Below are 17,653 nucleotides of genomic sequence, written 5' to 3' on the forward strand. Positions count from 1 at the left end.
CTTATTAAGCTGCATAAAACATATTTACATGTGAGAGAATAGATTCTGAGGTATGTATATACTTTGAAAGTACAAAATAAGTTACTGTGATTTCTTACAAAGATGGACAAACCATAAATTTCACATTTCATATTTGAAATATGATGCAGCTCTGCTTTTTCTTACCTAATCTCCCCTACTCCCACACCAAAAAACTCAATTAACAGAGAAGAAACCTAAATAACTTAACATTTACTTTGTAGGTAGCAAAACCAAAAACAATTTAAGAAAAACATTTAACCTGATGTATAAATACCAAGTTTAAATAGATCAGAATGATTCATGAAACAAGATGCCTTTGGGTGCTTCTTCCCCCAAACTTTAGATTTTATGTTTTTGTAACAAACTTCAGCATATATCTTGTGTGCATATTAGACTGGTTTTCAAAATAAATAAATAAATAAATAAAAAGGCTATGATGTATACAAACATATATTTTCCTTTTAGTGGCGAATTCTTGGATTCTTGCTGGACAGTACAAAGCTGCAAAAGCTGTTCAGGAACTGCTTGAGGAACATAACAAAGAGTCCAAATTGATGACCTGACCTCTACACTCCCTAGAGCCCAATCCAATCAAGCATTTGGAAGATCCACCTCTCAAAGAATTTACATTAGAGCTGTTTTGGCAGCACAAGAACCATCTGATATTAGGTAAGTAGTTTTGATGTTGGGATTGATCAGTTATGCTAATGTCATAAATAACAAGTTGTTATGGAAGTGATATCACCATGCTGTCTTTTATTTACTGAATGTATGTAATGGGCTTTGAATGCCACACCAACTCTTAGGAAACAGTCTTAATGTCAGGTCAGGGTTAAGCCGGAGCAGCTACCTGAGGGCAAGATCAAATGATGCTGCCATTTCTGTTACCTAGCATGTCTCTAAGACAGATGTATGAGGGAGAATAAGCATGTAATAGGCAAATGTATTGTACCAAAAAAATACAGATTTAGCCTCGTTATAAAAAATCTCATCAGAAAATTCTTCTAAATGGTAAATGGCCTGCATTTGTATAGCGCTTTTCTAGTCCCTAAGGACCCCAAAGCGCTTCACACTACATTCAGTCATTCACCCATTCACACACACATTCACACATTGGTAAAGACATACTCATTTTGAATCGTGTATTCAGAATAACATGTAGAATAAGAATAATCCGAATAATGCTGTTTCAGTTTCCTTACAAACCACAAACCCTGCTGGGATTAAATCCTATGGGACCTTTCTCACCTCCAATTGCTCTTATCCAATTAAATGGGAGTATACTTAATGGAGTGGACTGCTTATTTTCCTTTGTAAGCAAAATTTGCATCTTCATTTCTTTGTTTTCTCACCAAACCAAGACTATTTAAAATCTTAATTACATTTTAATATCATGACTGAGACTTTTGTTAAATTTTCTTGAAAGGATAAGAAAGATATTATTTCTAATGTTTGTCCAGGTGGTTTGGATACTCTCTAAGACCATGTCACATAAGGAAGGAAGGAAGGAAGGAAGGAAGGAAGGAAGGAAGGAAGGAAGGAAGGAAGGAAGGAAGGAAGGAAGGAAGGAAGGAAGGAAGAATTTACAAACTATAAAAACTTTGCATTCTCTCTGGTTATATATTTCCACATGGGAAAGCATAGTATTGCCATGTCCTGAAGAGACACTTGGTTTTGTGCAGACAAGTTTGACCTCTGTACTGACTGTGTATCTGTAGCTGAGAGATTAAGAGCTATGTAAAGTCCTAGCAAGGCTAAATGTGTTGCATAATCAGCCGAGCTAACCTAACCTTTGGGGTAGGCGAGGTACACCTAGTATATAATTTGAAATGTAAATAATTACAATCACAATGAGCAATAACACAAGCTAGGGAATAACCCTTAAATAGATGTAGATTCCGTGCAAAGGTCTAGCCACATCTGGGTGACTGAATTTGATCAAACCTAAGCAAACATAAATATACCTGCAGAACTTTTGCATGAAAAATAAGCTGCACAATTAACTGCATATATATTTTTTATATTAGGTTAAGAGCTGAAGTGGGTTTCTTTCCTTCCTAGGTCAATGAAAAGAACGCAAAATGGATGTTCCTCTGTGAAGCTAGGATCAGCAGCAGCTTATTGGCTAAAAGCTCCTGTCTGAAATAGCAGCTAAGTTGGAAAGGGAGGGACATTTTCTCTGTGAACAGGGACGGCCCAGGTAATTGGTGAGATCTATATAATGAGTCTATGAATAGCTGAGTTCACTTACTCTCCAAAAAGTGACCTTTCAATAAGCTCACCCCTTCAATCACCACACCTGCCAGGCACAAAAGCAATTTACAGTCATAAAGACGTCTAGATATAACACTCATTTAAAAAAGAAAATGTAATTTTCGCTGTTAGTCTCTCTCAACTGTTAGTGGCAAATTTATCAGCTTTAGCTGTTAATAGAAATATAGAAATCATTTGACATAAGAATAATTGTTGAAAAACTGAAAGGTTTGAACACAACATTTGAAAATGACCAGGAAATTCAAATGTATTTTATATTATATGTTGTATATTTATATATATCCAAAGATATGAAATAAAACAATAATAATAATTCACCAAATATTTATGATGCAGCCTACTGATGATTCAAACAGGAAAAAAATGTTTAATTAAAGGGTTACAGTGACCAATTAAAATAAATTTGTATTGATTTGCAGTAATTCTTTTGTCTGACAGGACAAGGAGACCCATGCTAGCAAAATGTCTCGCATCACATAACAGCGTAACCAGATCATCCACTGTAGAGTTTACATTTTCAGATTGCAGATAGAGACACTAATGTATAGCAAATTCATGAATGCATGTTTTGAGCAGATAATGATGCTCAGTTCAAACATTTCAATCGTTAGGATCACAGTAAAGTTTGCAGGACTGTCCCTGTTCACACATGAGTTTTATACTGGCCTCTGAGCAGGTCAGATACAGTCTTTGTACTTGTCATGAATAAGGCTTCTCACTGTAACGTAAACCCTATAATGCATATAGCTTATAACACTAAGCCTTGAGCTGAACTGTTACTATTGAGCTTAGTTCCCTATAACAAATAAATGAATTTAAACCATGCAGATTGCGGTTTCTGGAGAAATGCAAAGCTAGAAATATCTCACATTTCTTTGCGGCTGCTAAGCTACAGTGTTCAATCAGAGAAGTAAATATTACGTCAAATTTATTTAATGTATCAAATGTATCTAAATGATTTAACTGTGATGTGGAAAAAGTTCAACTAAAGCAACGCTGCACACAGGCATAAAAATATTAAACCTCGACAACAGAAATAGTATGAAATATATTTAAATAACAAGTACAATATAAGAGTGTATTAGAGACTTACTTGAAAAAAAAAAAACTAATATAACCCAGTATATATAACCCTAGCAGTATATAACCCTAATATATACTGCATGTTATTTGGCATAATCACTTAGCATACAGAATGGGTAAATTCTGTATTCTTCGTTCTTACTGGAACGAAACCAACATTTACCACAGGACTGCACCTGCTTCCTCTGCAGCTGACACTTTATTTTAAGATTGTGGAGCAAATGTTTCTCCTCGTATTTCTGTCGACAGCAGTTAGAGATGAATCTTATTTTGTCAACAGGGTATTTCCTCTCAACAGCAAACTGATAAAGTTCTGTTACACATGAAGATTGTGATATTAGTAGCTAGGAACGATGTTAGAAGGCCAGACCAGAGTAGTGATTAGTTTGCATTAGCTTCAGTTTAATTTCCGACCCACACCACAAAACCAGAACGTTATATATTTTATGATATTGTCAGGGAAATCAGCAGCAAGTTGGTTCAGCTCTGGCTCAGGGGGCTCAATAGGACAAAAGTTTCTTATCTGATATAATTATGTTTCACATTTACTGAAATGGCAGTCATGCTGTGAATGGAGTTACGGGAGGATCCAGAGCAAACATCTCCATCTAGTGGAGAATGAAATTAGTTTTTTACAGTCCCAATGTAAAACCTTTCATTTACAGAAAATACTCCATTAACATAAAAACATGTTTCACAGTGATTCACAGATCATGAAGCACTGATTTATGATTAATGATTAAGGTACTAGAGAGTAGTCCTGCTTTCAGGTTAAGGACCTCTACAGTCCTGTCCACCTCCCCTAGAGTAACTGTCTGTCTCCTGGTATCTCCTTGAGACTGTGCTGGGAGACACAGCAAACCTTCTGGCAATGGAACGCATTGATGCGGCATCCTGGAGAAGATGAGCAACTTGTGCAACCTATGTATGATCCAGGTATTGCCTCATGGTATCACAGTGACACTGACCCAAGCCAAACGCAAACACAGTCAGAAAATATGAGGGGGGTAAAAAAAAAAAGTTCAGTGGCCCCAAATCATAGCTGTTTTGGGGGGTTGTCTCATTATTGCACTAAATCAACTGAAACTAATTAATAACCCCTTTTACTACTTAACTGACCAGCTCAACATGTCATGAAGTAAATATTCAGTCAAATTTATTTAATGTATCAAATCTATCTAAATGATTTAACTGTGATGTGGAAAAAGTTCAACTAAAGCAAAGCTGCACACAGGCATAAAAATATTAAACCTTAACAACAGAAATAGTATGAAATATATTTAAATAACAAGTACAATGTAAGAGTGTATTAGAGACTTACTTGAAAAAAAAACTCATCTATAAGAATTCACTAAGCATTTACTTTGAAAATAGTATAATTATTCACCTCAGTATTTAAAAACCCAGGTTCTTATTTTTCCATTTCTAAATAATGTGTATTACCCAAGATGTGGAATTTATTATATCTTCATATATGACAACTATAGTAGTAGTAGTAAATGATCCATGACACGAACATTCTCATCCATGAGAATTAGTTCATCTATGTAAAGAACAAAAAACAAAACAACATCAGTGTTGAGGCAAAATTTTAATTTGAAAAATGTTCATTCTTCCATTACATTACAGACCTCAACAGATATCAAAATGTTGACATTTACAGGTGTAAACAAACATTTTTAATCTGAAAAGTAGAAGTGCAGTGTGTTATAAGTGCCGGAACAAAAATGAGGAATTTTCAATTCATGACCCCCCCACCAAAAGAAATTAATAAAATAAATGAATCAAGAATGGGTAAAAGGGCAAATGCATGTGTAACGTGTAAGGTGTCTGATTTAGTTTTGCTTCCCTCTCAGCATTAGTCTCATTTTCCTCTTTCTGAAGAAACGATATAAATACAACTTCTTTCTGGCAAAAGTTGACAACCTCAGCTGGTCAATGAGGTCGTACACAAAGAGCAAATAGCCTCCGTGACCTCACTGCTATGGGATGAGATGATGGGGCCACAGCAGTGCCTATTCAACATTTATATAATCACTCAAGTGTAGGCAAAAACGGTAGCACAAAGAACGCAAGGTTAGCGGTAACAACTCTTGTGCCATCTCTCAAAGTGTTGGACTTAAACCGGATGCTGAGATCAAAGTGTTTGCCAGAAAGTGCATTATGTGAGACCACTTGTAGAAAATGTAAAAACTCTTTGGCTAAAGAGAACTAAAGCAGGGGCACGTGATAACATTAAAACCATCTGATGAACTGTCCAATTATGTAACAAATTACTGATCACCCATGCCTTTCAGCAACACCAAGAAAAATAACCCTTACTCTCATCCACGTTTCAGATTAAGCACCTTCAGAACTAACCTTCAATGAATCAACTACACTTTCTCTAGTGACTTCGGTCTTCCCTTCAATTTTCAGTACTTTGCCTTCTTGGCATAACAATCGACGACCTCAGGCACGATGCTGTCATCCTCTTCCACGTCATCTTTGACGGTCTTTCCGACCAACTGGAAAATGTCCTCAGCTACAACGCCCATGGGCTCTGCCACCTTCACCGTCAACATGTCCTCAGTCAGAACTGTTCCTTTGGGGATCTTTACTTTGGCTACCACTGACTTACCCAGCTGAAGGAACAGCAAACAAAGCAACATTATTAAAGGAAAAAGTTGGACATTTGCTTGAAAAGCTTGCTAAACAGTAAAGCTGAGTATTTTTAATTAATTTTTTTTTTAGAGAAAGGCGTTCTGACCTTGTCGTGGCACGGCTTCTCACAGGGTAACATCCGCTTGATTCCGCTTCCCAGTGCCCTCTCCACCAGTCGGATAGAGCGAACCAGCTCAGCAAGTTCAGCGGGCTCAAGTGATGCTTCATGGTCACTTCCTTTCCACGTCTTGTCCAAGGTTATGTGGCGCTCAACAACCTTTGCTCCCAGAGCCACAGCCGCCACTGTTATACTGACTCCAGACTCATGGCCTGAATACCCAATGGGAATATCTGGAAAGTCCTTCTGGTATTCCTGCAGCCAACAAATGGGTGACATACATGTTATTCTTAAAAGTTAGTCATTTTACAATTTGCAACATGTACTCATGTTCATGTGGGGTTTTTTTTGACAAGATGCTACAAGCAGTTGCTATTGACATGATATAAAAATGCTGTTGTGCAGATCACCAGTCATTTTAAGTCCAGCCCACACGGCAGGGTGACAACAATACCCCAAGCCTTTCAGGCTGAGGGATAAAAAATAAGCTTCATAACCTGTAAAACTGGATCATTCTGGACTCTCTGGATTATTTTGCTCATACCCAAAGGAACACACCCTTCAAAATCATCCCACATGCAGTTTGAATTAGAAGATTCACCGTAATCACTCTGAGGTTGACATCTTCAGCTTCCAGAGGATAGGCGCTGGTACACTGCAGGATGGCAAAGTTTTTGTTGTGCTCCTTGACCGTCTTGTAGACCCGACGCATCGTCTCCATGGACTGCATCCCGCTGGACACCACCATGGGGCGTCCTGGCAAATGAAAGACAGCAACACTAACACTATAAGAAACCTCATGTTACTGGCAGTAAGCTAAGCGCTACGACACCCCTCAGTATTCCTCTGGAGTTATTGTACACTGCCTTGCTTGTACAGTGTAGAGTTCATGTCATCCATATTTATGCAGAATGAAAACAGACACAGACTCCTCGAGGTCCAACTATATTTAAAGTTTAAATTACATTCTAAATATTAAATTGTAATTCTGTGTCACATTTTATAAAATTATAAATGTATGCTTCCTTTAAGACACATTTTATATATTACATGGTGCATGTATTGAGTTGTCTATCGTTTTCTCTTTTTTTCCTTTTTAAAGTGTACCTGTGCTTTTTCTTGATTTCTGTAATATAGTCTATCTATTTAATCTACATCTAATTAAAATGATGGATGGTCAAATTAAACAAAACCAAAGCGTTAAATGATGAGGTATGTATATGCAAAGGTAATCTCTGAGCATTAAGTTCATGTTTTAAACAACTTTAGCTGAACAATTTCACAGTTTTTTCCTAACATTCTACTGCTGTATAACAGCAACTATTCACAGAACCATAATCTTAGGTATACAACTCTGGCTCTGGTTACAGAAGCCTCAATCAGGTGCTGCTCAAATCTTTTATTTGTAAGGGGGAGCCAGAAGAAATGTGACTTAAAGGGACAGTGGCCTTAAACAGAGAGGATGAATTAGGTGTTCACTAAGAATCAGTAGAATTTAAATCAGGATTCTTAAAATATATATATATATATATATATATATATATATATATATATATATATAAGTAGCCCACAGCTACTTGTTCCAGTAGCTGTGGGCTACTGGAACAAGAAGGCATCGGTGGGCAAGGGACGAAAACAGGGCGTTGTTGGAATGCTACTACGCAAGTAACCCCGGCGGAAGGGGCTACATGAATAGGATGAGGGACCTATGGATTCTTCGATACCCAACATCCACAATGACGGCGAAACAACTAGTAGCTCAGTGTTCCAACATTCGAAAGAAGGGACTGCTCTCACAGCTAGAGATTGACGAGGTACAACACAAATGCTACGGCAAGGAGGAGTCAGGACGCCAGGTCAGGGGGGAGATATCATCACCCCCACCCGAGATTGGGTACATAGCCCCAAGTGTGATAGGAGAAGGATCGTTGAGTGCGAGAGGAACTGACCTGAAAAATAGGATCATGGCCAAGCTTGAAACCTGGATCCCCCGTAGCCGGCTACCAAGATTACGTGAAGTACCCTCAGAAGGTCTGCTAGATGATGTTAATGCAGCACTACGGGCAATACCTACAACCACGATTACCGACACTAACAAGCTGATCTACAATACGGCAGCAGTGATCAGTGCGATGCTTGGCTACAAGTTGAACAGCCACAAGGGGCAGTACCCTCCATGGAGAAGGAGGCTAGAGGGCAAGATCAAAGTAGCACGGAGAGAGGTTAGCCAACTAACGGAGTTGCAGAAAGGTGCGACGAATAAGGTGCCTAAGAAATACAGCAAGCTGTCCATACCTGAGGCCTTGGAAACTGCCAAGCAAAGACTCACAGCCTTGGCCAGCCGCTTGAGGAGGTACACCAGAGAGATAGAAGGCAGGAGAATAAACCAGCTGTTCTCCACAGAACCAGCAAAGGTGTACTCTCAGTGGCAAGGGAACAATAAGAGAACAGCACCACCAAGGCTGGAGACGGAGCAATACTGGAAGAGCATATGGGAGAAGGATGCAACCCATAATGGCAATGCTCAGTGGCTAGAGGATCTGAGGGCAGACCACAGCGACCTCCCTGAACAGGGTCCAGTAACCATCACAGTGGCAGATATCCAAGAAAGGGTCTCCAGTATGAAGAGTTGGACAGCACCAGGGCCCGACATGGTTCACGCCTACTGGCTGAAGAAGCTAACTGCACTCCACGAGCGTCTGGCAGCACAAATGAACCAGCTGCTAGTTAACGAGAGACACCCGGAATGGCTAACTGAAGGCCGGACGGTCCTGATCCCCAAGGACCCCAAGAAGGGACCGGTCCCCTCCAACTACCGACCAATAACCTGCCTCAGTACTACATGGAAGCTCCTGTCAGGCATCATATCGGCTAAGATGAACAGGCACATGGGTCAATACATGAGCGGGACACAGAAAGGAATTGGCAAGAATACCAGAGGCGCAAAACACCAGCTACTGGTAGACAGAACAATCAGCCGAGACTGCAAGACCAGACTGACCAACCTGTGCACTGCCTGGATTGATTACAAGAAGGCCTATGACTCAATGCCCCACAGCTGGATACTGGAATGCCTAGAATTGTACAAGATCAATGGGACCCTAAGAGCCTTCATCAGGAACTCAATGGGGATGTGGCGTACAACACTAGAGGCCAACTCCAAGCCCATAGCACAAGTCACCATCAAGTGCGGGATCTACCAAGGAGATGCTCTGTCCCCACTGCTGTTCTGCATAGGCCTGAACCCCCTCAGTGAGATCATTAACAAGACTGGCTACGGATACCGACTACGGAACGGAGCAGTTGTCAGCCACCTCCTGTACATGGATGACATCAAGCTGTATGCCAAGAGTGAACGAGACATCGATTCACTGATCCACACTACCAGGCTATACAGCAATGACATTGGAATGTCGTTCGGACTGGAGAAGTGTAGTCGAATGGTATCAAAGAGAGGGAAGGTAGTCAGAACTGAGGGGATTGAACTACCAGTAGGCAACATTGCAGACATAGAGGACAGTTACAAGTACTTGGGGATCCCGCAGGCGAATGGGAACCATGAAGAGGCCGCTAGAAAAGCTGCAACCACCAAGTACCTGCAGAGGGTCAGGCAAGTCCTGAGGAGTCAGCTGAATGGTAAGAACAAAATCCGGGCCATCAACACGTACGCCCTGCCCGTGATCAGGTACCCTGCTGGGGTAATAGGCTGGCCAAAGGAGGAGATAGAAGCCACTGACATAAAGACAAGAAAGCTCCTTACCATGCATGGAGGGTTTCACCCCAAGTCCAGCACCCTGAGGCTGTACGCTAAGCGGAAGGAAGGGGGCCGGGGACTGGTGAGTGTCAGCACCACAGTCCAGGATGAGACAAGGAACATCCAAGAATACATTGGGAAGATGGCCCCAACTGACCGAGTGCTCAGTGAATACCTCAGGCAGCAGAAACCCAAGAAAGAGGAGGGAGACGAGGAACCATCATGGAAGGACAGGCCCCTGCACGGTATGTACCACCGGCAGATAGAGGAGGTGGCTGATATCCAGAAATCCTACCAGTGGCTGGACAAAGCTGGACTGAAAGACAGCACAGAGGCACTAATCATGGCAGCACAAGAACAAGCTCTGAGCACAAGATCCATAGAGGCTGGGGTCTATCACACCAGGCAAGACCCCAGGTGCAGGCTGTGTAAAGATGCCCCAGAGACAATCCAGCACATAACAGCAGGGTGCAAGATGCTAGCAGGCAAGGCATACATGGAACGCCATAACCAAGTGGCCGGCATAGTGTACAGGAACATCTGTGCCGAGTATAACCTGGAAGTCCCGAGGTCAAAATGGGAGATGCCCCCAAGGGTGGTGGAGAATGACCGAGCTAAGATCCTGTGGGACTTCCAGATACAGACGGACAAAATGGTGGTGGCTAACCAACCGGACATAGTGGTGGTAGACAAACAGAAGAAGACGGCCGTAGTGATCGATGTAGCGGTTCCCAATGACAGCAATATCAGGAAGAAGGAACACGAGAAGCTGGAGAAATACCAAGGGCTCAGAGAAGAGCTCGAGAGGATGTGGAGGGTGAAGGTAACGGTGGTCCCCGTGGTAATCGGAGCACTAGGTGCGGTGACTCCCAAGATAGGCGAGTGGCTCCAGCAGATCCCGGGAACAACATCGGAGATCTCTGTCCAGAAGAGCGCAGTCCTGGGAACAGCTAAGATACTGCGCAGGACCCTCAAGCTCCCAGGCCTCTGGTAGAGGATCCGAGCTTGAAGGATAAACCGCCCGCAGGGGCGTGCTGGGTGTTTTTTATATATATATATATATTATATATTAGGGGTGCAACGATATTCGTATCGATATTGAACCGTTCGATACAGTGCTTTCGGTTCGGTACGCATATGTATCGAACAATACAACATTTGTAATTTATTTTATCAATTTTCCTTCTGACAATGCTGTCTGTGTTGAGCGCTCAGTGAATCTGTGTTCGACTACTCCGCCTAGGCTGCACTGTCGAGCGCAGATCCACTGAGCGCTCAACACAGACAGCATAGTCAGAAGGAAGAGCGCAGGGCAAGCTAGCGAGACAGAAGTTAAGCTCTCCTTGCAACAGGCAAGTTGAACCTCATTCAGATCTGGCGTTTGGAATTATTTTGGTTTTCATGTGACGTATGACCCTGAAGGTAAGCGAGTCATGGACTAAAGTAAAACAGTATGTTGGATGTGCCATGCAATGCTCAATTACATTGGTGTGAACTAGTGTGTTAGCGCAGTTAGCTCGTTAACGTGTTGGCCGTCTAGCCCCATGCACGGAGCGATCGGCGGTAGCTCGTTAACGGAGATTTGCCGTGTTGTGGCGTTAAGGTCATTTCAACGAGATTAACCTGAAAGCACTAGTGGGAACACAACGAATATGAGTGCACATTTATGCCGACATCATCCTAGTGCAAAGACAAGTGGAAGCAGACAAAAAAAAGCAAGCATGCTACTAACTTTAGCCGAGTCATTTAGACAGCTGTTAGCACATGATTCTCCTTATATGTTTAATATGCTGCTGAGAATATAGCCCAGAAGAAGCGTATAGTATAGCTTTTATTTTGGAAAGAGCCATTTCTCTGTAATAAACTCTCTTTTCCAAAGATGAGTGATTCCTCAATCAGATACAGGGCTTGCAATATCGCTAGCCCGACGTCCCGGAGCTAGCGATTTTTTCAGTCGGGCTACCAAAATCTATCTCTTCCCTGCCCGTCGGGCTATTGTAGGAAAAATATATGTCAATGCTTTTGCATTCTTTCAGAAATGTAGCTGGGTAATTATGTCATTGGCATCGGTGAGCCACTGTCAATATGTGACATATTGAAGTCGCGTTTGAATTTGTGCTTGTTTTTTTTGCTTTCACTTTGCAATCGTGCAAACTGTGTATAGAGAGCGACAGCACTGATCTGTGAGTGATGATAATTTGTGCACCAATTCCTCTGACATCGTCTTATTAATCGTTAGCTTACTATGCAAACTATGCAAATCGAATTTCCCAGAGGAACCCACCCGAGGGATTAATAAAGTTCTATCTAATCTAAAAAACATGACAAGTGAAATCTCCCGCAGCAAGCTTAAACATGTGAGAGGTTGATCGCGCAGAGAATCGCTGAGCTTATGTGAGTGCATGTGTAAAAGCATTTCAGTTCTGCTGAGCCAAATAAGACAGGTCAGGGTGAAGAAGTGACAGCCAAAGAAAAGCTTACCACAAAACGGAGAAGTTATGATAAATCAGACTATAAGGCAAAAAGAAAGTGCAGCTTTATGGTTTCATGGACAAAAGAATTTCTGTGGCTGCAATATGATGAGCTAAATAACCAGGGCTGCACATAAGTGGTCCGCAGGTGCGCATACGCTGTCAAAATAAAAAACACGGACAAGGGTTAGGGTTAAATTTAAAAACTGTACTTTTGAGTTAAAATATATATTTATAATTTTAATAAATGACAAATTAAAAATGCTTGAACATTTTTTTGTATCGAAAAAATATCGAACCGTGACACCAAAGTATCGAACCGAATCGTGAATTTTGTGTATCGTTGCACCCCTATTATATATATATATATATATATATATATATATATATATATATATATATATATATATATATATATATATATATATATATATATATATATATATATATATATATTGAACACTGATGCCGATGATTGAGTTTCAAACTTGAGCCATTTCTCCACACATGGTATTTCACTCTCACCTTTTTTGGCAGTTTTAACTAGATAGGGGAAGTTGTTGGTGTCTCCAGAACCCACTTTGAAGAAAGGCACATTAAGCTCATGAAGAAATTCCACCGCCATCTGAAGACAGAAAAGCTTATGGTTAAACTTCTCCACTGAGTAAAGTACCATAATACTATGAACAAAACTCTCCCTTACCTCATCCATTCCCGATGCAGTAAAGTAGATCCCCACCTCTTCTGCATATTTCTGCAGTTCCCTGTACTGATCGTGGCTGAACTCCAGATGGCGCTTGTGCTCACCGTAGGTTTCCCCCCAGGAGTGTTTGGAGGTGTATGGGCGGGCCAAGGCTTTCTTGTTGAACTTAAACTCTAATTCACTCTTCTGAAATTTGGCACAGTCTGCACCACAGTCCTGAGGAGGTGGGGATAAGATTTTTGATTTTTGTTTTTTGTTTTTTTTGAATGGTACTAGTTTCTTGAGTTGCTCTCACGTATCTTTTAAGATCCTACAAGACACACTTGATAAATACCTGTAACTTGATAGTGTTCTGGGAAAAAAAATTGTAAGTGTTGTACTAAAAAGATGTGGACATGATAAAAATCTTTCATAACAGGTTTAATGGGCACATGAACACAGCTAACGAATTTAAGACAAATTTTACTACAATTGAATACAATTCACGTCTGGTTTGAATCAAGCAGCAGGCACAAGAGGGCGCTATAGGACAGGCACAGAAAGAGAAGCCAAACTCCATTCATAAATCTAGTAATTTAATATTTTGCAGCTTATGCCAGAAACACCGTTTAAATGGCATAAACTGGTTAAATGAAGCATCCAACTTTGCTTTCAGGATTTCATGTCTGAAACGAAAAGTTTATGATTTGCTTGGGTGAAGCAGAGGAACGTGTCATATTGCTTTCTTATGAATGAAGTTCAGGAAACAGACGGTATATCGTGTGCGTGCGTGTGTTTGATTGTCTGTGCGTAAATATACCTAAAAGACAAACCGATACGTGTTTGCTTTTTTACATTACCTTTGCCATTTTTATCATTTTCTTTGCGATCTCAATGTCTCCCTGGTGGTTCTGTCCAATCTCAGCTATGATGAAACACGGATGGTTCCCTCCGATCATACGACCGGGACACAGCTCAAACTCTAACGGCATTTTGTTGGTAGAAAAGAAAGCGAGTACAACCAGAGAAAGTAATAAAGACAACTAAAAAGTGTCAACCCGGGTAGATAACCGGAACAGTTAACGTCATGCACAAACAGGATGTGCCGCAACTTCCGCCTTTGTGGATCAACGTAGCAATCGCGGATTTTCTTTCAAAATAAAAGCAACCATTCTGTTCTGTTTTTATTTGCATCGACAAATTTATAGCTATGGAAAATCACATTTATGGATATGTACATTTATATTTATAAACTTCCCGTGAAACAAGTGGTTGAATAGACATTTTCCAATCAAAGCTTTGAGCTTTCCAACCAAAGCTCAAAGCTACAAGCAAAGTATATATATATATGAAATTTAGCCCAGTGGGCACGTACCGGGCATTTTCCCGGTGAGCCGAGTCCGACTCACTTTTGGGCCGATGGGACGGCCTGAAGTGCCCGCTGCGCACCAGCCATACAAGAAATGGCAGCAGCCCATTCGTTCATTTTCATTAGTGAAACTGGATTAGCCAATCAAATGTCCTAACGCTACCGGCCCCTCTCCTACCTTCGCTGCACCTTGAAGAAAATGTTTGGTGTGGAAGAAGCAGCGAGAAGGTGGAGCTGGAAAGCCGAGAGAGGACACTGAAAGAAACTAATATGAGATGCAGCTAAATGTGTCAGATTAACCGACATGTTATTTTTTTTGTTTGTTTGTTTGTTTGTTTGTTTGTTTGTTTTTTGCCTGTCCCGTTTGGCTCTTTTGCCATCAGAATTGTTGTCTAAAGGCAAAGAAAGATGCCCAACGGATTTGCTTTACCAAATTGACCATCCCAGCCTTGCCGTAATGGTCCATTTGATTCACCTTTTATTGTTTATTTTATTTTCACTTACTGAATACGGGACAGACTTGACTGGGGGAAAGAAGGGGAGAAAGAAAGAGGGAAAGAGAAACAGCTGAGAAGAGGGACGGGGGAGAAGGGCAAAAGACAAAAACCAACAGAATGGGCAGCAAAAAAAAAAAATGCATATATCAATCACCTGGGTCACCTGCTGAGAAAGAAAAAAGAAAACAAGCAGAAGAGAACAAGAGTAATAGAATAAACAACATCACAATGATATATGGGAATATGACAGTAAATACTAAATATTAAACATTATTGTGCAGCACATAAGATCAACAGAACACAGTGTGCTTTGAGGTAAGAGATTAACCGACATGTTAGCATCGGTCTGGCTGTGACTGTAACAGAAGTACCAGCAGCATCTAATAATCAAGCTTTACAATCAGAGAAGGCTGCTGGTGCTGAGGAAGAGACACGTGAATTTCTCACCATGTGAATTTCACCTTCACGTGGTAAGAAAATAGATGGAGGGACATAATTAGGAAGGGATAGATTCAGGGATTCGGGTAAAATCAATGGCTGCTTTGACCATAAACCATTTGCTAATAGTAGATTTTAATTATTATCACACACTGCAGTGCAACTGAGAAATAACACAACAACAACTGTACTGACCCGATTAATACCTATGTTAAAATCAATAGTCAAACAAAATGAAATGATATATAGAGATCATGGTGAGTCGCCTGGACCACAAATGCCTGGGCTGATTATTTTATCTCAGTTCAGCCCTGCCCAACAGCAGTAACTGATTTAGCCTATTCAAAGACATGAAGGTCCTGGTCTCACATAAACAGCCTGTGGTCTTAAAACAGAAAGTAAAACAAAGAGAGGACAGTCTTAACACAAAGCAAACAATGTCTGAAGAATTTATTAAATAAATAAATCCACCCACTTGAGATGACTCAGTGCAGACAAACTGAAAATTCATGTTTAACTTGTTTATACAACAGAATTAAGAAAATGGTTCTAGAAGAACATGTATGAGCAACTTTTCAGTGTATGTAGCAAACCTGAGTACTTTAATTTAATGTAGATGTGGCAGGAAATACTACAAATAAAATCACAAAGATAACATAAGAAATATTTATTTGTTTTTGCTACACAAATTGGTCCGTTTAAAAGACAATAACAATTTGAACATTGCCTTCTGTTGCCTCACAGGCCTCTTCCAATCACTCTTCCTCTGTGCTCTTGCTTCTCCATCTTGTTTCGTAACACCTGTATAAGTCACTTGAGGCCTTGTTTTTATCCTGACACATGGCTGAATTGTCCTTCCAATTGAGTGCGCTCAGGCACAACATGAGTAAGATTAATTGGTATTCAGTATGTTGCATTTTGAACACCAGTGTTTCTACCTCGACCAAACACATCTAAATGATGGAATTTTTAAAGATTTATAAAGTTAATATTGGTGAGACAAATAGAACTGTGTTTAGAGTTTTGAAATCTTGAGTCAGTTGGTTGATACATACTTTCAGAACTGTGTGAATAGTCAGTGAAGCTTTGAATGTAAGTACAGTATTCTCATACACCAGTTAATCAAGCCTTCTATTTCTGAAGAGAAGCCAATAAGAGTTAGTGTTGTTTTTTCAAAAACCTCCACCTTTTAAGTGTATTTATTATTGTGTTCTTTAAATCAACAGTTATTAATGAAAAAGGATCTGAGGTTAGATGTGTTTTGTTTTTTTGTTTTTAGATGGGGACAACAGCATCAATTAACTATTCTATATTTTTGCTAAGAAATTATTATATGAATTCAAAGTAATTTCACAATAATTTTCCTCTGGTTGTCTGCACCCATTCTTAAATGGCTGGATGGCCACCAGCAGAGGGCGCCCACAGTTTGAGAATCATTGCTCACAGGGAAGGGAAGGTGGCCTTAAACGGGGAAGACCTGAAATTAAACAAAGGGACACAATTTTTTCCCTTTCTTTAACATTTTTTCAAAGAGTTTTTTTAAGAGACTTGCTTTAAAGACACTCAAGGAGTGTTATGGTGTTGTTTGGTGGATGATACATGGATGTTCTGTGGTGTCCTCTGCTGTCTGGTCTGCATATTTGTTTCTTAAAGGATGTACAGATTGTACTTCTTATTTATTTATTTGTTTCTGTATATTTTGAGAACCCCAAGACAGAAAATGCAAACAAGCTGGTTCATGTCATACATTAGTACCTATATAATAACACAGGGCTTCTTCAGTTTGTTAGTCAACCCCATAGGAATTGTAAACAGAAATAATAACCAAATATCCTCTTTGATTCTATGACTAGCTAGCTTTTTTGTGTTTTTTGTTTTTGTCTTGTAGTTGGGTTTAAATTGAAACAAATTGAAGCTGCAGCAATTTTTACCTGGCAAGCAGCAGTTAGAAAGTAAGAATTTTATTATTCATTTTAGCTCATGTCTTTTTCATTAGAGTAAACTTTACGTGCTATTTGCTTGCCAACTTAATTAGAAATGTAACACTATTTATTATTTATAATAGTTAGCTTTTTTTGTTACCTACAACCTGATGTTTTACAACATTAAAGTGGTGTTTGAGTTTACTATTTAAAGCAAAACCTATGAAATGTCCAAATTGCCCCAAATTCCTCCATGCTAACAATGAACTTTAAGCTATGCTGTGGGACGAGCTGCCCCTCAGCTTCTGTGCTGCTGTGGAAAATGAGTCCACAGAAGCATAACCTAATTAACGTTGAATTTTAACTGCAGGAGGTTCAGTA

The 17,653-nt window shown here is 40.1% G+C and overlaps 1 protein-coding gene across 1 annotated transcript; it reads right to left on the reverse strand.

The window, feature by feature from the left end:
• Nucleotides 1-4,956: 4,956 nt before the first annotated feature.
• Nucleotides 4,957-14,149, reverse strand: LOC308395857 (N-acetylneuraminate-9-phosphate synthase-like). Its single transcript, XM_080880881.1, has 6 exons — nt 13,907-14,149; nt 13,068-13,283; nt 12,890-12,989; nt 6,741-6,895; nt 6,128-6,394; nt 4,957-6,002 (listed from the first exon to the last, which is right to left on the reverse strand). Exons 1-6 carry the CDS (start codon nt 14,036-14,038, stop codon nt 5,793-5,795), a joined length of 1,080 nt encoding a protein of 359 aa, XP_080737007.1. The 5' UTR covers nt 14,039-14,149; the 3' UTR covers nt 4,957-5,792.
• Nucleotides 14,150-17,653: the final 3,504 nt, after the last annotated feature.

Source organism: Rhamphochromis sp. 'chilingali' (genome assembly GCF_963969265.1).
Source record: "Rhamphochromis sp. 'chilingali' genome assembly, chromosome: 4".
NCBI lineage: Eukaryota > Metazoa > Chordata > Actinopteri > Cichliformes > Cichlidae > Rhamphochromis > Rhamphochromis sp. 'chilingali'.

What these genes read in the sequence shown, in the direction of transcription:
- LOC308395857 (XM_080880881.1), bottom strand. Translation starts at nt 14,038, where the DNA reads ATGCCGTTAGAGTTTGAGCTGTGTCCCGGTCGTATGATCGGAGGGAAC. An exon ending in CTGCATCGGGAATGGATGAG is followed by an intron (nt 12,990 to 13,067) that starts GTAAGGGAGAGT and finishes TTCTGTCTTCAG; the next exon opens with ATGGCGGTGGAATTTCTTCA. An exon ending in TCAACCTCAGAGTGATTACG is followed by an intron (nt 6,395 to 6,740) that starts GTGAATCTTCTA and finishes TGTTGGCTGCAG; the next exon opens with GAATACCAGAAGGACTTTCC.